The sequence below is a fragment of the Abrus precatorius genome, unplaced genomic scaffold (assembly GCF_003935025.1).
Source record: "Abrus precatorius isolate BTA unplaced genomic scaffold, Abrus_2018 Scaffold7, whole genome shotgun sequence".
NCBI lineage: Eukaryota > Viridiplantae > Streptophyta > Magnoliopsida > Fabales > Fabaceae > Abrus > Abrus precatorius.
The window spans coordinates 3577132-3601928 of record NW_020874417.1 but is presented as its reverse complement, the minus strand read 5'-3'; the positions used below and the strand labels follow the sequence as shown (position 1 = coordinate 3601928).

At 30.4% G+C, this 24797-nt stretch overlaps 2 protein-coding genes across 2 annotated transcripts; both read right to left on the bottom strand.

Annotated features, from left to right (window-relative positions):
• Positions 1 to 4993: 4993 nt before the first annotated feature.
• On the bottom strand, positions 4994 to 9955 carry LOC113870761. The gene is made up of 5 exons (XM_027507210.1): positions 9810 to 9955; positions 8782 to 8876; positions 6667 to 8580; positions 6027 to 6210; positions 4994 to 5640 (listed from the first exon to the last, which is right to left on the bottom strand). Exons 1-5 carry the CDS (start codon positions 9877 to 9879, stop codon positions 4994 to 4996), a joined length of 2910 nt encoding a protein of 969 aa, XP_027363011.1. The 5' UTR covers positions 9880 to 9955.
• A 12093-nt stretch (positions 9956 to 22048) lies between these two features.
• Positions 22049 to 23041, bottom strand: LOC113870756 (protein SLOW GREEN 1, chloroplastic-like). Its single transcript, XM_027507202.1, has one exon. It carries the CDS (start codon positions 23039 to 23041, stop codon positions 22049 to 22051), a length of 993 nt encoding a protein of 330 aa, XP_027363003.1.
• Positions 23042 to 24797: the final 1756 nt, after the last annotated feature.

Sequence of the window (24797 nt, the reverse complement as noted above, 5' to 3'; positions counted from 1 at the left end):
TGGTAGTGTTTTAGAGAAATTTTCACGAAATTTGCATATTTTTTTAAGGTGTAAACTTAACACTTCATAAATTGTGCTGGGAATTGCTTTAATTCATGTTTAATTTTGTAAATCCTTCAAAGAATCTAGTTTTAGTGTAATTTTTTAATAGTGAAAACTAAATGAAAGAAAATGAACCGGAGAATATTTACATTTTTCACCGTTTGGTTGGGAGAAAAATGCGCAGTTCATAAAAAAAAACAATCTCTCTTAAGTGAAGAGGAAACGAGAAAGGAAAAAATATTACTCATTTACTCCCATACTCACTATGACATTAGAAGAATATAAAAATCATTTGATACAGTGAACTTTTTTTAACCAAATAAAACAAAAAAAAAAAATATATATATATATATATATATATATATATATATATATAAGTTTTTATTTTCATGAAAATAAAAAAAAAATATTTTCCTTATTTTCTACGTATTTGTTTTTTCTCTCATCTTCTTAGTGTTTAAATGAAGTTACGTATAAAGAACAGGAAATCTACAAACGCATTATCTTTAAAAGAAGAAATGCATATATTTTCCATTTAAAAGTAATTATTTATTTTCATCATCCACTAATATGGTGCCATTTTATGTTTGAAAATATTACGAAAAATCCATTTATACAAATTATATCAAAGCTATGGATTATGGTGAATAGAGTTTTTGTTTTTCATGGCGACAGTATTTGACGCTAATGTCACCTATGACAAAATAGCACGATAATGCTGTTTATTTATGAATATAATTGTGACTGTAGCAATAGTCAATTATTTAGTACTTCTTTTCAACCATTCTCGTGCCCTGCAGATATGTTCTCTTTTTATGTTTTAACCTCAAGGAGAAGTGACACGATTTTTGCATAACCTGTAAGTAATATTTTAACTGTTTCATTATTTATAATATAGTATGTATAAAAATAATAAATAATTATACATAATACCATATATATATGTATCTATATATATATATATATATATATATATATATGTATCTATATATATATATATATATATATATGCATAATTTGAAAATATTATTTATTAAAATATAACATTTTGAAAAGAATTATAAAAAAATAAAAACTCAAAAATCGCCATACATAAAACTAGTTAATTTTAAAAAAATGCCATCAGCAATTTTTAAATTTCATATAATTAATTATTTTCTATAACGACGATTTTCGTAATTTTTTTTCCATTTATATGCATTTCCCCAAGGTTTTGGTGCAGATACACTGCCATGCCTGTGTTTCTCTTTTTTATTTTCTCTTCTCGAGGTAATGATCCTGCTTACTGGTCAAACATAGCCCATCTTTGATCTTGCTGACATCTATTCAGGTAGTTCGCTGAGCCAAATATTGTCATTTTCAATTCATAAAGTGGCATTGGTGCCATGATTAACTTTAGCACTTTCATCTTTACAATTTTTATTTTGTAACATTGCTGATAGAAATCAGGACATTAATACCATGCATATATCTGCTGGAGCTTTAAACAACTGAACCATATGCACTTCATCTAATAACAACTTCTTAGTTAAAGGGTGTTAAGAAAAGCTTTCATTTGAACCTATAAAAATAGGTCATCATGATTTATACAAGTTATAGTAACTTTATTTTAACAAGGTTTCAGTTGATTTTATTAAAATAAATTTCTTTTAATGTTCTCAAAATTAAGGACCGAAAAGGAGCGGTGCTGAGGCTGTGATTTCTGAAATCCAATGGAATGAAATGGCGACACGTGAGTCGTGACAAGTGAAGCCTTGAGAATGTAGTAGTAAGAGTTGCTCGATCGTGACTTACGAAGAGGTTGCACATGGGATCAAGTTTCGTGAATGAATAACGTTGTTCTTCTCGTTAGAAGACAAGGTTCATAACAACTCTTCAATCATAGAATCATGGGTCATATAAATAAAACTGTTGTATAGGATTTCACACTTTCTTTTTCATATAAGTTTTACATTGTTATAATTCGTATAAAGTAATTGTTTCAATATTTGAGCTTAATTTGATGTCATATTGATATTAAAAAAAAAATACACTATCATATGATAATAATAAAAGTAAAAAGTTGATTAGCCGTCTTCACGAGTGGAGGTTGACGAGTTTGGACCACCAGTTGCAGGGTTACACTCTGAGGCTTAACGGTAACAAAGTTCATAGCTTTTGTCCACAACCTATGTGCCTGTGTTGAGTCGCAATCGGTTTCTTTCATTGAATAAGCATATAGTTATATTTATCTGTGAAAAACAGAAACAAATCGTACTCAGCATCAGCATTGCTAAACCCTAGTCTAAAGGTGCTATACAAGGCAATATCCAACTCTCACTTTCAAACTTTTTATTATGTTTTTTTCTCTATAGTTTTGAAGTTTGTCCAAAGCTTTTTTCAACACTTTGGCATGGAGTAAACTTACCTGTTCGAAAATTCTTTAAATTCAATTCATTGAATACTTCAAGTATATTATTAAAGTTTAAAGTTAAATTTAGTTGTTTAAATAAATTAAATTCAAGATTTACAAATTTTATATTGATATGTTTAGATAAATCTTCATTAATTTTGTCCTTATATTCCTACTCCGTCCATGATTGTGTGGATCTTGAGTAAGTTGTGCATTTCAACTTATTTTTATGGCTATTTAAAGATGTTGTAAAAAGGAAGGAGGAGATAACGAGAACGGAAGTAAGGGAACAAATGATACTAAAAGTTTATAAATAAAAAAATAAGAATAATGGTAATTATTTTTTAAACTGCTACAAACTTATGTACGCATAAAAAGAGAGAGAGAGAGAGAGAGAGATAAATCATACTCATGAAATACGATTTATACTAGTTTCATAATTTTTTAAAAGCTACACTAGTTAGATGATACTAAATAAAAGAATACTCTAATTATGTGAAAAAAGCCTACACTGTCACCTCAAAACTCAATGTAATAATGTTTAAAATCTGTTGTCATCTATTAATATGCATTTCTAATTTATTTAACTAACCTTTTTGGTGGAAAATATCATGAAAAGTTAGACATGTTTATCATCTTGAAAGTTAGGAGCATCAAGATTCTCACTATAAAAACAATGTGTTCTCTTTTTTTCCCCTATAGTATGAGGTGTTGAATTTTTGTTATTGGGAGAATGAGAATCCCAACGTAAATCGTACGTAAAGTGTAATTTTATTGTATCTCGTCTTTCTGTTAGATGTTTGTCTCTAAACTTAATGTTTCCGTGAATTAGTTATTTATAATATTAGATCACTTTCTTGCATTTAAAAAGAATAATTTAGAATTGACATCAGGTTTAGGCAACATAGTTGATGATGCTCGGAAAACAGAAATTAATAATGATAACTTATGGATTCCTAATCTTAGTGCTTGTTCTAATTAAATATATTTCTATCAAATTAGGAGGAGTTAGTTTGTGTCAAGAAATTGAATCACAACTATTATTATGATTTAAATCTTCAATATTCCTTGAGAACTTGAATTCGAATGAAACTTGGATTGTTTAAGGTGAAGGTCCCGATGAATCATATCACCTCACTTTTGCATGGTGAAACGTCACATATTTTAGCCTTGCTTATATTTAGAATCTACTAGTGAATTTTGGTTTTGACTTGGTTTAGTTTACACAATTACAGTCAAGTTTCTCCTTTCAATGTTATGTTCAAACAGCAATAAATTTATGGTATTAATACTGAACACAATACTTAGGACAACAACAATCTTACTCAATCTATATTATTTACAAAATTCAATACTAATGCCTAGTTCATATCATGTATATATGCATTACCTGTATGGTCGTAATGTTATTTAGTATGTTTTCATAAAAAAAAATTATAATTTGTTTATTGTTATATAATATTTACCATTTACCTGATTTAAATTTTTAAGAGCCATATTTCAATGAGTTATCATAATTTAGTATTAAAGATTTTATTCCAGTTTGAAGTCAATTTAATAACAAAATATATTATTATTATTATTATTATTATTATTATTATTGTATTTCACCTTTTAACATAAAAGTAAACAAAGGCTTATTAAAAAATACATTCCATAAAAATAATTAAACAACTCAAAAAAATCCAGTTTAAATTTCATATTAATTAAAAAATTAAGTGAAGCTTTAAATTTAGTCATTTAAATTAATAAATCCAATTTAAATAAACTTTATATTCTATAAGACAAAAATGGATTTCAAGTAACATGAGTCATATACACCCCTTAAGCCTCAACGTCAATTTGTTACCATAGGAACGAGTTTCATTCCCTCTGAAAGGCTCGCAGTCAGTTTTTCTTTGTTCATGTTATGATCCTAAAAAAACATGTTAATAACTCTTTAATAAATATTTTTTAAAAATTGTTATGACAGTGAGAATTCTTTTCCTTTTAAGAAAATGTATCAGGACATGTCTTCTGCTGGGTCAATTGTCCACTCCTCGAACCTACCATCGGCAAAATTTGGCCTGCATTCTTGGTCTCTATCTAATCTAAAACCTAATATATATATGCGTGTCTGTGTAAAGTAAACTAACCAGTTAAGGTTTAAATAAATTATAAAATTACAACTAAATAATCATTAATTGAACAATTATTATTACGTCGATTGAAAAATAAAAGTTTCGACAACTAAATTTCTTCAATATGATCAACAAAAATCGATCAATAAAACTATAATCTATATGCAAGGCACGTCATTCCCTAGTTATGAGCTATATTAAAGGCCCAACTAGATTCTAATGCTCTGCGTATACCGCATAAAATCCTATTTTTATGATATTAATGATCACTTGGTTGAAATACTACCTGCATTAAAACGAAATTCAAATCCACCATAGGCAGCTTTATTCCATTCTCGTCAGCTTATTAACGTCATCATAATATAGTCACGCTTCTTTGAGAAAAAGATTATGATCCCTTTATTCATCTTGCGATGAAATTATCATTATCCTACTGGATTTACATTAAAGAACACATACGCTCTAGGGTACAAAATTTCTCGGTACCGACTATCACTGCCACTAAATCATCTAATATCAATCTCTCAACTTCACTGCCAATTACATCGATGTCATCTTTCAAGTCCAACCACTGAGGTCCCATAACCAGCAGCTTCCCCAAAGCGTCATCCTTTACTTTACATTGGCTCCCTAGCATCCTGTAAAGACAATCTCGGAGCCCATTTTTAATCAATTTAAATCCAGTAATGTTTATGGTTGTTGGACCCACCCATGGTTGTGCACAGGTCGATTGCTCATGGATCTCGACAATTCCTGAATTTATTCGATCAAAAAGCAATCTCCTTTCAGACCTTGAACAAATAGTCCAATCACAGTACCTCTTCTCAAGTTCATGAAACACCGAAAGACTCACAGGGCATTCTAGAGAATGCCAACTTGAATCCGGCTGAGCTCCATCAATGCCAGATTCAGACAAGACATCAATAATGTATGAAGACTCCCAGCTATCTTCAGTTTTAAGCAATCGATCGTCTTCTAGCATTCCAGCAGATGCTTCCCCACCATCTTCGTCACAAGATATTAACACGGGTCTATCTATACATTCTTCAGATTCCAACTTCAGCAATTGGAGTTGCATTCGCAGCCCTATCAACAACAAAAAGGTTCATTAAAACAAGGAACCGGTTAAAGGCACAAGCCTCGAAGACAACTTAGCTCAGGTGAAAGTTGATAAATCCTTAAAAAATCAGTTAAGCTCAATAAGTTAATTTGTGTAAGCTTTAGAACAAAAAAAAAAATGGTTTAAAGGATTAGCACCAAATTCATTTGTGTTGGTGATTCACCATGTCTATGGAAGATGTCAACTGGTCTCCACTTTCAACATTGTGTATCTCCAAATGGATGAAAAGATGTTATTGTCGAAGTATAAGAGCAAACTAGAAAGGAAATAAATATGGTTGCAGACATTGGATGTGCATTAAACACAACATTGACATTGCAGAATAATCAAAATAGATGCCTTGTGCAGATACCTTGTAGATCAGCACTGAGACTTTCAAAACATTCAGAACAAGACGACAGATCATCTGTAAAAGAAGGTTCTAGGACTGAGACAGGACTGGGTTGATCAGCATCTTTACTACACGAAGATTCATGTCCAGGTACAGGAGGTTCATAGAGGACAGAACCTCCACCAGAAGACACTGCTGCTATGTCCTGAAATGTTACAACATATCAAGTAAGGAAAAACATAATGAAACAGAAATTCAGTAATTACTGGGCAACAGAGAAACTCAGTCAGGAAATTTCATAGACATTTCATGCGATCAAATACTGACTTCCACACCAAATCATAGACATTTCATGCGATCCCATCATGTTTTTGGGCAACAGAGAAACTCAATCCGGAAATTTCATGTGTCAGTAAATGCAAGAAACAATCAGTAAATTTAGACTTGTCCAATTCAACAATCTTTATAACAAGTGAATTAATTGGCTAACGTGATATAAGATAAACATTATGAGCCAAATCATTGGTCTAATGTACCTGCAAGTTGATTGTTTAATATAATGAAGATGATCACAGCATTTGTGAGATTTGAATAAACTTATCAGCATACCAAATGAAAATGTTAGAAACTTAACCTGCTGCATCAAATTGTCAGAAAGCACCTTATGAGAAGGTTCAGAAGATCCAACTAAATTTTCATGTGCCCCATCTACAACGTCATCAATAACGGAACTTGCATCTCTTAGGGTCTCAGCATGAGGTTCACCAGCCAGATCCTCTAGCTTGGGTGAATCTTCAAGAGTGATCTTCACTTTATTCTGAATTGTATTCAAGCCCGAAGAGAACTCATTATCTTCTAGCTTTGATGAATGCAAAGACCTAGACTTCTTGTGACAAGATCTTGTACTTCTAGTATTCACACTATGCCTATGATCAAAATTCTTTGTTGCTCTTTTCCTCTCACGTTTATGGGCTTCCTTAGGCACCATAAATCGATAATCAGAAAGTGCTTCAGTGTGCGAGTATGTTTGAGGACTTCCAAAGGCAGTAGATGAAGTAGGAAGAGACTTTGACCTTGACAAACTTCCAATGCATCCGTCCTTCCAACCATCCCTGCTGCTGATACCCAATGGTTCAACAAATCCAGCGGGTTCCCCATTGGGTGAAAATTTATCATGGAACCCATGCCCACTGGCCATACTGTCAATATTTTCAGTCTTCATTTCCTTATCAGGGATGGCAAGCATTTCAGCCAGTGTGTTGCTCCTACTGATGCCTTCAACCTCTTGAGACTTGTGCGTCATTTTCCACCTCTCTGATAATCTCTTCTTTGCCTCTTTACTGACAGAAGATTCACTGGAATGGGATGGTCGCCTGCCTTGGTTATTTAAGTCAAACGAATTTCCCAAAGTTGCAGTTGTTTTCTCTGATTCCTCAGGAGATTCATCCCCAGAAACAGTACATGAACTGTCATACCCAGTATATCCTCTAAATCTAGAGGAGGAAAACATCACACAACCATTGTTCAGACTATTTCGCATTTGCCTAGTGATTTCCTTAGCAATTTCTCTAGATTCAAAAGAATCCAGCCTCAAACACCTGGCACTTTCAGGCAAATTTGTTGCTTTATACAGTTCAGTGTCTCTAAATCTAACATCTGAAAATTCAGGGTCATTTACATGCCCTGACAAAAAATTATGTGAAGAACAAGGAGATGATACGATACTGGTACCATTCTGCACTTTTCCAAGATTAGGTTTTAGTACAACGATCTTTGTGGGGACTGCATCTTGTTCATATCTACCCTTCAACTGAAGCTTTGACGATTTTGGTAAACTATGCATCACATGTCTTTTTTCAAAACGACAAGGATAACCATTGTGATGCCTATGGTGAGATCTATTGTAGTTCATCTGGGTTTTCTCCCTATCTGACCTCTGATTGAAGTCATGTTCACACTTCTCAATATTCATAGCTTCTACATGACTAATATGTGATTGGAGAGGAGAAGCTTGCAGATCATTTAGATGCTTTTTAAACAAAGAATCTGGCCGCTTGAAGTATTTTAGCAGAAGATCCTTGTTAGAGTCCAAAACCTCAAGTGTGTCACGGAAATCCTTTGAAGACTGTAAATCCTGATAAGTCGCAAGGCGTTTCGCATCCATGAACTTCTGTTCAATGAATGACATTTCTGCCTCAGTGGTCTTCAAGTCGGCGCATGCCTGTGATGCATACCTACTGCTCTCCACCTTTGAAATCTCCGACACCTCAAATACATCCTTAAATTCTTGCTGATCTTTGGGGCTTCTCCTAGACGATCGGCCATCATATGGCGCTCCTCTGCTGAGTGTTTTGTCTAATTGTGTTGTCTTCTGTAGATGGTTTTCTGAGAAACCCTTCTGCTGCTTATTAGTAGGCTGCTGGAATGGCAGCCCATCAAGACCCATCAATCTAGCAATAACCCCAGGGGATCTTCTTTTGGATTCAGTTTTTGGTGACATCTCGTCAGCTAATAACTTCTTAATTGGAGTCCCACACAACGGTTTCGAAGATCTCCACCCGAATTTGAATGAAAACTGCAAAAGTCAGCGCATTTGCTAATAATTATTAATATTTCTTTTCCTTTTCTACAAATAACCACGGGCAGAAAGAGAATAAAATGTAACCCCACCCCCAGAATGAATTAAGAAAGTTACGTTCATATTTCTAAATGCTGCAATATAGATCATGACCAATAGTAGAAAAAAAAACATTTGGAAAAGGAAAAACCAAATTACCGAATCTTTGTCAGCAACCCCACCACCGCATGAACCAGAACCAGAACCAGGAGACAGATTCGGATGTTGTCGCTGTCTATGAACCTGCTTGTTCCCTGCACATGAATCGTACGACAAATATTAGCACGAATCGATACGAGGAAAAAATAACTAAATAGTGCTACGAAATTATGTTTAGAATTACTAGAATCAAGGCAAGGAAGCAATCAGGAAATCGTTATAGGAACATGAACTGCATCATGCTCCGGGCGAACCATGACCCATGTTGTAAGTAACCAAAAAAAAAACCGTTTCGGAAACAATCGATGGTTTCGCACTGTAATGTGCAATCACAAGACATCATAATCGAAGAAAATAATCATGGAACCGAACGAAATCATACCGACAGCACCGCAGGAGAAGTTACAAGGCAGCTAAAATAATTTTGAATAAGAAAACAATATTAATTTTGGTCCTTATATTCATTTTGTTGTTTCGGCACAGGTTCTTCTACTTCCATAGTGTTAAAGATTTATCACTAGTGGACTAACAAGTTCAACTAAGGTACTAGAAGACTGATCCTTAATGAAAAATAAATAAAGGTCATTTAATTCAGACAATTAAATTAAATATTTAATAAAATAGTATTAAAAAAATTATAGTATTTATTAGAAAAGGCTAAAAATTAAATGCATAAATATTTTAAGAATAAAATGCATTAAATATACTCTCCAAAAAATATATATTAACTCACCAAAAAAAGACATTAAATATTATAAAAACTAAAACTCAAATTAATAAAAGCAGGTAGAAATTTATCGTCAACTAAATAAATAAAAACACAACTACTATTTTTGGGGCCAAAAATACCAAGTACCATGCCAGGAGAACTAAAGTAAGAACTAAGAAATGAAGTGAAAGTTCAGGTTTCTAATCGGTGTAAGTACCACGACCACTAGAGAATCGGAAATTCTCGAGGCGAAGAAACCAGATTAATCAAACTCAGTTAGAGAGAGGCAACAAAAAAGGAAAGAGCGAGAGAGAGAGACCTTGAGGAAGAGGTGGTTGAGATTGGTTGGAGGCGGCGACATTGAAGTTGGTGTTGCGAGATTTCTCCATAACGATTCATGAAAGAGGAAGGAATGCAGATCGAGAATATCGCAAAGGCTGAACGAAAACAGCGAGGAGACAAAACCCTAGGATTCTCAACTATTAATTCAAAATTTTTTTTTTTAAAAAAAAAAAGGAGAAAAAGGAGCGTGACAAGCGCTCACTGGAACAGTGAAAAGAAAATGCAGATCCTGAAGTGGACGAAGGGAAGGCTGATTAATGTAGAGATTGAATAGAAAGTGTGTTTCATGGTTTTGGGGAAATTAAAGAAAGAGAGAGAAAGCATTAATGGAGACCCGTTGTTGGCGATGAGGGAGGGAAGTGGGTTTAGAGAGAGAGAGACAGAGTTTTGAAGAGTGGGAGTGGGGTTTCTATTTGAACTTTCAAATACCAAAATGCTGACACCCAATACTCACTCTCTTCGCGGCCAAGTGGGGTGGCGTCGTGCGTGTGAGGATTGCCTCCACCTTCCTCACACGTGTCACCTTCATTGGATACCACGTTCCTCTCCATACTCCTCTTCCTGCTTAATTTCCGGGCTCCATATTCATCCAATACGCATAATGTAATAAGAAATTAAAATAATAAAAGCTAAATGCTTATAATTTCAAAATTCTTAGAAAATGACTTGTAGAAAATAACAAGAGCTGCCACTGCTACTGCAACTTTTTGCCCCTTTCAGTGTATTATGTGTCGCTTATGATTCAAATGCCACTCCTCATTGGTCTAAAAGTTCTAGATTCTCTCCTTCCTCACCATTTCATACCTCTCTATAAGATGCTTATGAATAATATTAAAAAATAATATTTTGGGGGCAGTTGCTCCAAAGCCTACAACATATTTAAAATACACGCGTAAATTAATTTTAAATTCATATTTTAAAACATGCGTTAAAATAAGAAGAATTAATTTAAAGATTTGACCAAATTGACATTAATTTATTTTTTGGCAAAGGACTCTTCAATGCAAATGAAATTAATTTAAAGCTGTAAATGCAACCTGTGTTGAGCTCAGGAGCATAAATGAGCCCAGTCAAAATTGAGAATTTACATTTTAAATTTGACTTTTGAAATAAATGTTTGAAGTTAACTCGTTTATTTAAACAAAATAAATTTAAAATTTGAATTTAAATTATTAATATCTTGAGTTATGAAATAAATGTTTAAATTTGACTTATTTATTTAAACAAGATAAATTTAAAAACTTAAAATGTTTGAATTTGACTTGTTAACTTATTGAAAATTCAATTTTTTTAACATGTGCAATATTACTAAGAATGATAAATTTTATATTATAAATTTTAATAAAAAATGGTAACATTTAATACTGTTAATGTATGAAATTACATTAAATTTATAATTTTCAATATAAATTTATTATATATAAATTTTTTATCTAATATTGTACAAATTAAATTATTTATAACTAAATTTTAAATACTTTTTTATTAATTAAGTATTTAATGAATATTTTTACACTAAAAAACTAAATAAATAAAAATAAAATATAAATTCATTTAGAAGATGACTTAACGTAAAAAAAATTTATAAAAATAACATATTTCTTTAAAAAAATTATGGCCACTTATTAAAATATAATCTTTAAAATTAAAATTAAATAAATAATATCAAATAATAATAATATAGATTAAAAGTAAATATAATAAATAAAATTATCATTATTTATTATATATATATATATATATATATATACACGTTAACTATTCATTAGTTATTAATGCTCAAATTTATAAAATTTAAGCTTAACTTATTTAAATAATCAAAGTCAAACTTTAAGCTTAAATTTATTTATTTAATTTAATAAAAAAATTTAACTAAATATTTACTAAGTTAAAATCGAATAATTCACCAATATCCACGTAGGATACTTCGTATCAAAAGAAGTTATAATTCTATTATATATTTAAGTATTTTAATTGTATGATATATTATTACAATTTGTTTATATTTAATTTTTATGACTGTGTTTAAGTTTTTTTTCAAATATAACGTTTATTATACATTTGTATTCCCAAAGTGATAAATATTAATTTTCTCAATAAATTTGATCATTTTATTTGTTTATCTTTAATTTCAAATATTAAAAATAACATTTCTATATTATTAATGTATACTTTTTTAAATTACTGTAGTAAAAATTATTATTCTTCATGATGTAAAATCTTGTGTTTGTATGTATTTTTTAAAAAATGTTAACCAATGTTCTATTAATATATTTTTATTTTCTTCTAAAATCTCATGTGAAAAAAATTAAAAAAATCATATTAAAAATGAAAATGTTTATTATTTCAAAATATAAAAGAAATTAATTCATATTTTTATAGTAATTTAGTATATTTAATTTAATATGTGATGTAACACACATTAAAAATATCAATATATTTATCATAAAGTTTAATATGTTATTAACATTTTCTTAAAATTCTTTTTTATCTAGAACTCTAAGAATATTGGTCAGAAAAACACGTATATCCTTAAATTATTTTGTTAATAAATTCTGCCTGTGGCCGGCAATTAGTACTTGACATGATTTTCAAATTTCATAACCTTTAGTTAAAAATTTATTATATGGATTCATCTTTGATTTAAGACTCTCTTGGTATATCAAAAAGATTTTTTTCTTATGAATCTCTTTGATAATATTTCTTATTTAATGAAGTAAAAATTATATATATATATATATATATATAATAATTTATTTGTTAGAATTTAAGATGAGATATAAAGATAATTTAATGAAATAAAAATATGTGTGTTTATTATTTTAAAAGTATATTATAATATTTAATTTCATTAATACATTATATTATGTCACATTCTATAATAATAATAATAATAATATGTATCCTTAAATATATGTTAAAAATATATATAAAAAAATAAAATTGAATAATTCTAAGTGATCCACCTTTTAAATAAAAAAATTTAAATAATAAATAAATAAACTATTAAATGCATCTTATATTTTGAATATAATAAATATATGTATATTTTTATTTAATGCTTACTTTATAAAGTATCAGAATAATAATTAAAAAAAAGTATGTTGAGATATATTAAAGAAATAAATAAATAAATATATTATTATTTTATTTTTTTTTAATGATGGCACTTATTAACATTTGTCATGAAATTTTCTATCAAAACACAAAATTCGCCCTCTTTATGTAATGCAACAAATAGTACACATACTTATAAAATATAACTGATGGGCCCACGTCTTTCTTAATTTTTAAAAAAATTGTATATGTAGTTTTTTTGTTTAAAAATGTATTATTTTATAATATGTTAATTAATATACTTAGTTGCTTTATGATTAAATTCTTATTTATCCTTATTTTTTACATTTTTTAAAAAAAATATATCACTAGACAGAATACAAACAGGAATTGATTTTTATCTTTCTAATTTATCAAAACATGATGAAAATTTAAAAAAAAAAAACTTTGAGCCAAAAAATTAATTATCTGAATTTCCCGATCATATATGCCATGCCCTAATTGATTTCAAGTGCGTTTAAAAGAGAAAATAAATCATATACAAACACACCAGTTAAGAGTTAAGCGTAACTTCGTTGGTATAGATTTATCTCTTAAAAACTAACTTTTTTGTAGAAATACTGTGGATTAAACGTGTAATATTTATGCTAAGAAAATTAAGTTTCATTAAATAAAAGTTATATCACTAGCAGTATATGATTTTTTATATCGCTATAATAATATCAAACAGACATTACTAATCTTTAATCAATTTAGGATAAATTACAGGATACAAGCTAATTGGGAATCTTTTGTGCATAACATTCTAATTTTGACTAGGAATCAATTTTGACTAATACTATAAGCTTGTTAACTAATTCAATATAATATCACTATAAGAATCACAAGGCATTCTCTAGTTCTAATTCAAATTGCAATAAGATCCTTTTAATGTGTTTCCATTATTGTTACATCTACTGAACAAAGAGAATGCATTTTTATAATGTTGAAGAATAGGAATTAATCTATTGTTTATAAGCATGCAGCATGCTCCCCCTTTTTTATTAATAAATAAATAAACGAGATATGGAAGGTGACTAGAATACAAGACACATGAAGCCAAAAGAATCTTTTAATTATGAAAGGAACTTAGCTTCTTAAACAAATCATAGCCATAAGGGGCCAAAATCTTATGCTTTGTTTTCTTGTGCTGTGATTTGTGAGTTGACGGCCTCATTTGTTTTGTTTTGTTTTCCGGAGGCACTCTGATTCGTTTGTTCGTCACAGGGATTTGTGCTGTGTATACTAATTTTTATTTTTATTTTTTAACTCTGTATACATTTTTCTTAAAACATTAAACAATGTTTATTTCAGGAGTTACCAAAGAAATTTTCATTCATGATTTACATTTTGAGAAAAAAATGAATTGAGTCTCACATTAAATGAAATATAAGCAAGTTAAAAGTTTATAAGGAGATGAATTCATGTATCTACTACCTCAAGATTTTAGATTGTATTATAGTGTTTTACTTGTTGTGAGACTCTTTATTTAAAAACTCTCTTAACCTTAATAGTAGTATCAGAGCTAAGTTAATTTAGGTGATCAACTCAATTCATATAAGACGAGTAGATAAACTACAATAAAAGAAGTCAACAGTGACACTAGTAACATTCATGTGTGAAAGGTATGATAGGTCAATATAAGTGACTAGCTCAAACGAGTAGATAAACTGTGACAGATAAAACTGAAAGATAAAATATTAGAATCAAATGTGAATTAAGTCTTATATAGAATAGGATATGGACAAATTAGAGAAAGAAAGCCAATAAAAAAAGTATTAAAATAAGTATAAATTGAGTCTCTCGTAAAATAAAATAGACAAGAGTTAAGAGTTAAGAGAAGAAGTATTAGAATCAAATGTGAATTAAGTTTCACATAAAAGAAGACATGAACAAGTTAGAAAAAGAAAACAAAAAAAAATATTAAAATAAGTGTGAATTAATTTTTTGTAAAATAAGATATAATCAAGTTAAAAAAATTTATATATATATATATATTTCCTTAAAGTTTTAAAGTAGGATTGGAGTTTTTCCCTGCCTAAAAACTCCCCTACCCCAACAATATATTCACAAACACTTACTTTACTTACGTGCTTGACCTGAAAGTGAAAACACGTGCATGTGATATGGATGGATAATGTATTGATTTGTAGCTATGTGAGTACTATTTGTCACGATTGGATTTTTTTTTTTATTTTTTATGTTGGAGTCTGACAGAAGATTGGACAAATTACTTTAATATATCTTAAAGGTTTAATTTAATTGCTCATGATTTTTTTAAATTTATTATCTTAGACTATTTTTTCTCAATTTATGTAACTAGAATACAGAACCCATGTTTTTGCACAGAGATCAACATCGGAAACAGTTCAATTGTATATTGTTAGCAAGTAATAATAAAATATAATCTGACTAAAGGGAGAAGAAATTTCCGGGAAACTTTGACACTTGTCTAACTTTTGGATAATTTTATTATACATTAGATTGATTAGATAACATAACTCTACGTTTCCTTCCTATTCATTACACAACTCTGACCTAATTTTTTATATTACTATACAAAGTAAGAGAAGTTAATATAACACTAAAAATAGAAAAACGGATAGCATGTTTTGCTTCAAAGTTATTGAACATCGTTTTTTTTTTTCTAAAAGCAATTTTAGTGCTATGTAAAAAATTCACCATGATAGGGCAAATTAGAGCCTGAATCAAATAATCCACTCTAATACCTTAGGGTGGCGTCAATACAAAGCAAAGCATGATAGGATAAATTATTGCGCACACTATTTTCTTGATCAAAAGAACACCCACGGCAATATTGACACTAAGCCAAACCATATAATTGAATGCAATATTCAAAAAAACCTTTCTTCACGTTAGCTCCTTCCCATATGTAAAATTTGTGGGCAAGGTTAATCAAAGGTTGGATTGCGAAATGCCACAATGGTATGATCTTCCATGCAAAAGAAGTTATTCATGATAATTAAGCTCAGATCGAGACAAATCGAAGTAATTGTAGTAGGGCCACAAACAAAAATTTTCAAATCATAATGTTAAGGGCTCCTATATATATATATATAGCAAGAAGCTATATAAGATATAGGGAGCATCCACACAGTGATGATGATTTAAATTGAACACATCAAAGTCAAAAAAGAGGTAAAGAAAGAGTTCGGCAGCGGGTGCAGGCCTTTAGACTTTTTTCTTTCTTTTACTTTTATCTTCATTTGATTTCTCTCATTTGAGTTTCATAATCCAGATCAAATATGTATCAATCTTTTCACCAATTAATGCAAGTTTTTGACTAACTAAAATGATTATAATTAATTAAGAATGAAAATTATATTTTACTTTTATCATGCAAATATTGCACGGACAAGGTAAACGTGGTGGTTAACAAATTATGGGACCAAACTTGGGTTTTGCGATTGACTTGTGAGACATCATTTGTGCATGTGTAATGTTTGATAACTCTGCTGTGCTTCCTTTTTTATGGTAGGGGTATCTTTGGTTTCAGTGTCTCTCGATGGATCCAAAGGAAAAGACACCATAACAATAAAGATTATTTTGTCGCCAACACCTTGAGACTAAAGTTGCCCAAAAGCACTCTGTGGCATCACAATTATTCTTGACCTTCTGTGTGTTCCTCTTCTTTAATCAAATGGCTCTTCTTATAGAAGCGTGTGAAAGCAACGAGGCCTTGGTGCCCCCACCAACCATAAGATCATCACTTATATTATCCATATGACACAGCTTTTTTGTCTGCATGACACGTTTTGGAATAAGTAACCCAATCAACTGTTGGCTCAAATCAAAACTGTGGATACAACCAACACTGTATTGTTCAACAAGCAAATTGAGACAGGGATAAAGAATAGAGAAAATTACAGCGTGATTGACTACTAGATCGAAGGGGTTAAAATGCATGACATGTGGAATGTTTTTTCCATAGAAATGGTTTAAAAAGTTGAAAAGAAAATAAGCAATTAAAAGTGAAAAGCGATTTGCCTAATTGATGTGATGTAGGCCCAAACAATTATGACTTTTGAATGGTGTAATAAGCTTTTGACGAGTATTAATCAATCTTAATTCGGAAAGAAAGGTAATTACACTTGGCTATTGCCCCTGACGACACCATGTCACCTATATTAGATATTTTAACACTTGTGATTAGTTTTAGAGATTAATTTTATTATACTGTTAAAACTTTAAAAATTTATATCATCAATATTTTAAAATACGTCATAACAATAAAATTTAAATTAATTATTATAATTTTTTAAAATTCTTAATTTTAACTTTGAACGGAGTTAATCCCATGCTAAAAAAATAAGAAAATCCCAAAAGTTAAAAATTTGAGTAACCTGAATGTATGTGACATATTGAATATTTGAATTGGCCGGATTAAGAAGAAAATCATGAAAGATTCAGTGAACCATCTTAATCACTTCCAGAAAACACGTTACGCAAGCAGCCTATAAGTATAGGGTTGCCTAAAACACATAGAAATCATGTTATATGCTACACACAATTAAGTCAACCTATGCAATTAATTTAATTGCGACTCAATAATTAGAAAGATCTTCCAATAAGCTTCACTTCCTTATTTTTCCTTCTATGGGTAGTGTGTTGGGTTTGAGTGCTTGTTGATTTCATTCACAACTTTACCTATATGATTAAGCATAACTATGGGCCATAACTCTGGCTAGTGCTTCTTATATAAGAATCAAGGGGTTATGTGCTTCAATTGATTCAAGAGGTAATTAATGAGTTTTCAAAATATGAGGGAAAGAAAACTTATCCAGTCAAATTGTTTTTTATTATAAAATATTATTTAATTGTTATACTAATTCTTTTTTAAATAATCAAATATGGGGAAAAAAATTTTAACTTATCAACACATTAACACCTTGTGTTGTGCTATCTTCGGAGGGGACAAAAGCACTATTTGATGGCTCAAAGGGGCAAAATTGATTTTCTAAAAGCTTTTCCAGTCCCTTTTTCCATTGGGTGAAAATCAATGTGTTTGATTCGACATTGGATGGATGGATAGATAGATTAAGAACAAAGGTAACAGACATCAAGACGGGCGCGTTTAAATGTGATTACAAAATACAAATAAAAATTATTGATATTGGCTCCTAAACAGATTGAAATGGCTGTTGAAAGGTTCTTCCCCATCTACATCAAATCAACGGGATACTGAAAATCTATAGAATGCGTTTGTTTAAAAGTTTTTATTGATTTCAAATGGAGTTTAGGGGGAAGGAATTTTATTATTAAATGATTGCATCTACTTAAATCTTAAATGTAAAGATTAAGTAAATGCACATTAACACCTTAGAAGAATTATTAGTTTGTCAGACAGAGAGTTAAAGTCATATTTGAACTGAATAAAAGATGAAATGAAGTGAAATAAAATACTATTTTAATAATTTTTTATTTTAGTAGTATTTGTAATATTAAACATGTTTTTTAATATCTCTTAAAATTAGATGATGTTGATACTTTGTACCTTAAGTTGGACAGCTTGATAATTATTTCTCACTTTTTCTAAATTTAATATCGCCTAAAAAATACAAATTTCTTGCTAAATGTAAAGCATGTTTCTATTACATTGCATTACTTTTATATTTTTTTTTTCAAATTCATAACTTTAATTACTGTAATGCGTGGAATTTGGTTCGAAGGCTTTTACAAATTAAGAATATATATATATATATATATATATATATATATATATATATATATAATATGTGTGTGTATTGATATTATTACCTTCGTATTCACATATCTTATCTCTTATCATAACTTCTCTGTCTTTACTTTTTGAATGTTTTAAAGAAAATACACAACAATTTAGGTTTGAGTTTAAAAAATTTGTTATGCTTGTTAACACTATTGTTATTAGCATTAATTATGATATAGTTAATATTTTTTAACATATATAAAAGAATATAGAATACAAAATTTTAATTTTGTACATTGTCAACGTAAAGATCTTTACAATATTAATCAATTAAAATATAAATTATATTAATCAGTTTAAACATTTAAATAGAGCAACAAAAATACAGTTTAAAATATTATAATATAAACTATATAATAATAATAAGCCTATGTGTTTTGTTTATTTAAATAAAACCAAGTTGTTAAGTTTAAAAATCTTTTCAAATAGTATAAACCATAAACTTTTAATTAAATACGTTTCCTTAAAAAAAAAAAACTTATTTTATTTAATAAACAAGTCTACTTTAACTTAAACCTATTACAAGTGAGGATATATACCTCAATAAGCCTTGTTCCAATCCCAAGGGAATGAATGGTATACCTTAAAATCGATTTGCTGCGAATATAGCCAGCCACCACAAAGTTGACCTTATGAAAAGCATATGCTAAAGGTGTAATTCTAATGATAAATATAATATTACTTTAAATAAAATTTATATACAAACTTTATTTAAAAATTTTCCAATTACAAATCAACTTACTTTCATTAAATATTATTTATTTTCTTAACGAATATTCTTAAAGCCCTTAAAATCATTATTTGACATATATTAAATTATGGAGACAATGGTAAGAACTTACTTATTATTTAAAAAAAAAAACTCAAAATAAAGAATGATTTAATTACCCGAGAAATAAATAATATAGTGGGCCTCTCGGACTTAGGGATGAATATGCACGTCTAAACAACAATCCAATGGATCAAAACAACAAAATAAAAAGGGTATGAATCCATAAACACAACACAAGTCGGAATTATCCACTACGCACCTAAAAAAGAAAAACAAATTGAAATAATCGACCAAACTATCAGAGCATGGAAGATAGTCCCCAAGAAACAAAAGGACGAAAATCCCAATGTGTGTTTTTTTTTTTCTGTCATGAAAATTTAAATAAAGGAAAAAGAAAGTGATGTCATTCAAAATCAGAGATACAAAAAACTTGAGGGAAAGCTTCAAAGAAGTACGTAACTACTGGACACAATTTTTTTAGTGAGAAAAATAGAAAATAAAACGAGGTAAAGAAGCCAGATAAAAAAAATATCTTGTAAAAAAATTATCAATATAAAAATAAAATTACTCATTTTTTTATATATGAAAATGCTCGCTCTCACTTCCCAATGGGGATACAATCCTCTGTGGTTAGAAATCAATTGCAAGCACATTCAATTGTGATCTAATGGCTCGTAAATTCAGAGCAAAACTTAGATGTGACTATTGGAGTTGTAGGGCCACAGGATTTATGGTTGTTTAATCCCCCGCTTAAAATTTATCTCACCCGTTACGAAAAAGTGAGTGAAAATTAAATTTTTACATTAACCTAAATGTTTATTAAACGCTATTCTAATACAAACCAAACAGTAATTGTATACAGTACCGTAGATCTATACTAATAGAAAATCTGGATGCCACTAGATGGAGAGAAGAAAAAGTAAAAGGCTAGTAGGTGAGGACATCGATTGTACAAATATTTTTTTTAAATGCCATTATTTTGTTGCCTGGTAGATTTAGAAGATATTTGAGAACTAAATGGTTACCCCCAGTTAACATAAATTGAATACAACCCTGACTGCATAATTATGCAATTCGATTATTTCCATTTTTTTATTTTGCTTTCGGCGGCAGGATAAACCCTATAATCAATTATTGGTAAGGATAACCTTAAATACGTTATTACTGATCTAGCTGCAGTTTTAGCGTCAGATTGTTGATTTAAAGAGACTAAACACAAGACCATTAATCAGAGAATGCAGCAATTACTTGTTGCCTGTTTAAATTGGCATGCTACAGTCAATTTTTTCCTCAACAATGGACTCACTATAAATCAGAAGTGATTCTGAAGAAAATTGGAAATAATAATACTCCAAGTAACAGCATAAATACACACTAAATAAGCTACAAAACCTAAACGAAAAGAAAAGTAAATGCTTGAAAACAGATACATAACAGCTCATGACCTTCTAGAATTGCTCATTAACTTAGTCGCGACAGCCACAGCCTCTTGTGATTTAGGGCATGTTTCGAGTCACATTTTAGTGCTCATGCTTTCACATTTCCTTCAGTGTTATTAGTTGACTGGATTCACGTTTACAAGTTTCTTAATGTGTTTTCAAAGCACACTTTTAAAAGACAAGCTTAGCATAGTTCAATACTTAACCAAATTCAATAACACTGGAGACAATATATGCTATCGATATCATCAATATGATGTTACCTGCTTGCTTGCCACCCTAGTCCATACTTTAATTGACCTCTACCTAAGACTATACTCTGTGGAGTTTACATAGAAGAAGATAAACCAAAACAGTAGATAGGTGCACTTAAAGTGATGCTCGTATCAGTTGATGCACATGTTCAGTCCCCCTTTCAGACCAAAGGCTCGAGTTAACTTAAATACTTCGTATATATTATACTTCCTCAGCATGACTGGTTATATGTAGATGGTTTACATCTAATATTAAGAAACTAGGAAAATAAGAAACAAGACAAATCAAATGCTAAATATACAGAAAACATACAGCCCTGAAACAGGGGATGCATTCCAACAGAGAAAAATCAAAACGAGTCTGAGTGTATGTTTATATGACATGACCAAATAGGACACTCCATATATGCTACCCAGGCAATTGAGGTATATGTAACAATCACAAGATAGATAGGGTCATGTCCATTCGAAGTTGTGACAGATAAGCCATCGTTATTTTGTTAAGAGTACTAAACCTGAATAAGCATAATTGGAAACAACCATAACAAAATTTCTCCAACAGCACGACATATGTCATGTATGTTTAGAAACACTTCAGAAAATCTTTAAATGTAAATCTAATACAAAAGCTACAATTAAGAACATTGAAATAAACAGGAACCCATAAGTATTTAAATTCAAATCTAAACTCGCTAGCTATGTCCTTGAATAATGAATTTAATTTTCATCTTAAATCCTGGTCACTTACCAATTTCCATGGGGTTTATGTTCCTTGTATGTCATTCTCCAACAAGACTACCGACAATTTACATTGTACAATGAATAATGAATGTAAACTTTCGATGGAAAAATCATTTTAGAAAATCTACATTCTTGCTCATAAAAACATTTCACAAATCATAATTCTCAGCTCTTTGCACCTATTCCTCCACTCTCTAGGCTCTGCGAGAAAATCTTAGTATTATCCTCAAAATACTCTTTATAAGGATGATCTTGAGGAACAAGTGTTCGGTACTTCTCAAACTGTTTCTCAGCTTCATCTTGCTTCCTCAGCATAGTATAAACAATACCCTGACACAAGTAAGGTCTAAAATCCTTGGGTTCTTCCTTCACAAGCTCTTCATACACCTTCAGCGCATCAGATAATTCCCCATCAATAACCTTTATCTGCGCAATCAAAAGCTTAAAGTCCCTAACCTCTGAATCCATCTCTTCCTCCTCGCAAACCCTAACCGCTTCTTCGATCCTCTTCAACAATTCCTCACTTGGCTCGTTCAATTCCGAATTAGCCATTAGAAAGCCACGATAAGCTTCAACGTTAAACGGTTCCTTCTTAAGCACACTTTCGAACACGTTCAAGGCAAGTTTGTGTTCGCCGTTGTGGATGTACAAGTGCGCCTTCAGCAGTAGCCATTCCAACTCCTCCGGTTCCAGCGAGATCAAACGCTCCAGAACGCGAATCGCTTCGTCGATTTCGCCAGCTCTGATCTTTTCCTCCGTCAGGGAACGAAGCGCGTCGGCTTCGTCGAGGTTGTTGCTCGGTTGCTGCTCTTCGACGGCGCTCGGGAGAGTTTCCGACACGGAGGAATCCGAAGGAGGAAGAACCGGCGCCGCCGTGGCGGTGTTGAGCTGTAGGCGGGTGAAGAAGAATGCGGTTGCGGCGATGGCGATGCAAGTGGATTTGACTAGAGGTGAGAAATGAGGATTTAGGGTTTGTCGGAGGTGGGCTTTTGGTAACGGTGTTGATGAGGCTCTGATAGAAAATGATTTGAATGATGGAGGAGAGAATGGAGGTAGCGGTAGAGAGCGGAAGAAGCGAGGAGAAAATACTGTTGGAAATGAAGAATTGTGGTGAGCGAGTGAGAGGTGAGAATGGTGCATTTTAGAGAGCGACTCCATGGCTAAGGTGGAAGAAGACGAGCTCACGCAGAAGCAAGGGTTTCTAACAAAAACCCTGGGATTCTGGAAATAGTCTTGCATGCAACGATGTCGTTTGGTATCGCTTTTCGCTTTTCTATATATACCTTTATTTTAATGTTAAATGATTAAATTTTTATATATTTGTTATAAGCAGTCGCGAACTAAATTTTAAATTACCTTCTGGTTGTAGGATATTTATAGATTAAAAATAAATTTCAAGTGAAGTAATTTAAGTAAAAAAATATTCTTTAAGTGCATAGATAAAATTTATTTTTAAATGCATAATTATTCAATGATTTAATAACTTGCTGATAAATTAAATTTATTTAGTATATTTTAAAATATTAAATTTTATTATTGAATACATTAATGAATTTTTGAAAAATTATAAAATTTTAAAAAAATTAATATTTAATCAATCAATTTTATTTTTAATAGATATTATATTATTTAAACTACAAGCAAAATTTAACTGTAAAATAACATATATATTGATATTAAAATTATAAACAAAAAAGTACGCGCATAACCATTCCTATAATTAAACGGTTTATTTGCTAAACTATTCCACATTAACTTATTTAGCAAAATGTTAAAACACTTACTCTTGAATGAAGTAAATCCTCACTCCGTTGAAATGGTATTAAAATGTTTAAAAAATGGTTAACACTTATGGATTTGAATTTTTTTTCTACAAAAATAACAAAATAACAGATATAACAAATTTATTTATTTTTATTTATTTAAACGACGGTTAAGTTTTGGAGTGTAAAAGAGGTTGAGCTATTAGTTGTTTTTTTTTTTTTCCTATTCACTCTCCTCATTGATAATTTCTAATTTTGATTTGTATCGTTACACTTACCAAAAGAAATATTTTATCAACACTAAATTAATCCATAAATGAAAAGATATTTTTTTTTCTCACTCCTAGCTTACTTTCCCTTTCTCTCTCTACAACTTCATCTTTTGGAGTGTGGTATGCTTTGGTTTGAACCAGACACAGAGGGAGTCCCATCATCGACTCTCCATTCCGATGGATTAAGAATCTTAATCAACCAACAAAACCAAAGTGCTGTTAGAGCGTCCAAAGAACAATGGAAATAATCACCCTCAACAGGGTCAGAAATTTGGCTATTATTTATAGTTATTAAAATTTGATTTTTATCATTAGTTTGAAGCTTTCATTCTTAATCACCATTTAACTGATACATTGGATTATTTAAAAAATTAAATCACCAATGTTGCTGTAATACATATCTTTAATCTTCAATTAGAGGTAAAAAATTCCATATATCTTTACCATTTCAGTAAATTCCACCCATTAATTCTAGCCGTTCGTTATTTTATTTCTCAAATCTACTATCAAAATTGACCAGAGCATCCATGCACTCTAATAAGCAGAGTGCATGTTAGAAAGAAATGTTGGGGAAAACCAAACACAAGAACACAATTATCTAAAGTAAGCAGCGGAAACAATTTCCCAAACTTGCAAGAACTTGTGAGGAGCAACAACAATAACAAATGACAGCAACAAACACAAGGACACAGAGAATTATTTACGTGGGAAAACCCTCTCAATGTGAGAAGTAAAAACCCCACGGGCTCAAGCCAGTTAATCAAGCTCTACTATAATCAAATGAGGAGTACAAGAGTGTTCAATCAAGTGCACAAATTCGTGCAAACAGCTAGCCAAAATCAACAAAGCAATAAAGCCTACAATGAAGGATCAAAGAGA

Coding starts and splice junctions, on each gene's coding strand:
- LOC113870761 (XM_027507210.1), bottom strand. CDS start 9,879: ATGGAGAAATCTCGCAACACCAACTTCAATGTCGCCGCCTCCAACCAA. Junction 8,581..8,781: donor GGGTTGCTGACAAAGATTCG/GTAATTTGGTTT, acceptor TGACTTTTGCAG/TTTTCATTCAAATTCGGGTG. Junction 6,211..6,666: donor CTTCTGAACCTTCTCATAAG/GTGCTTTCTGAC, acceptor GTAACATTTCAG/GACATAGCAGCAGTGTCTTC.
- LOC113870756 (XM_027507202.1), bottom strand. CDS start 23,041: ATGGAGTCGCTCTCTAAAATGCACCATTCTCACCTCTCACTCGCTCAC.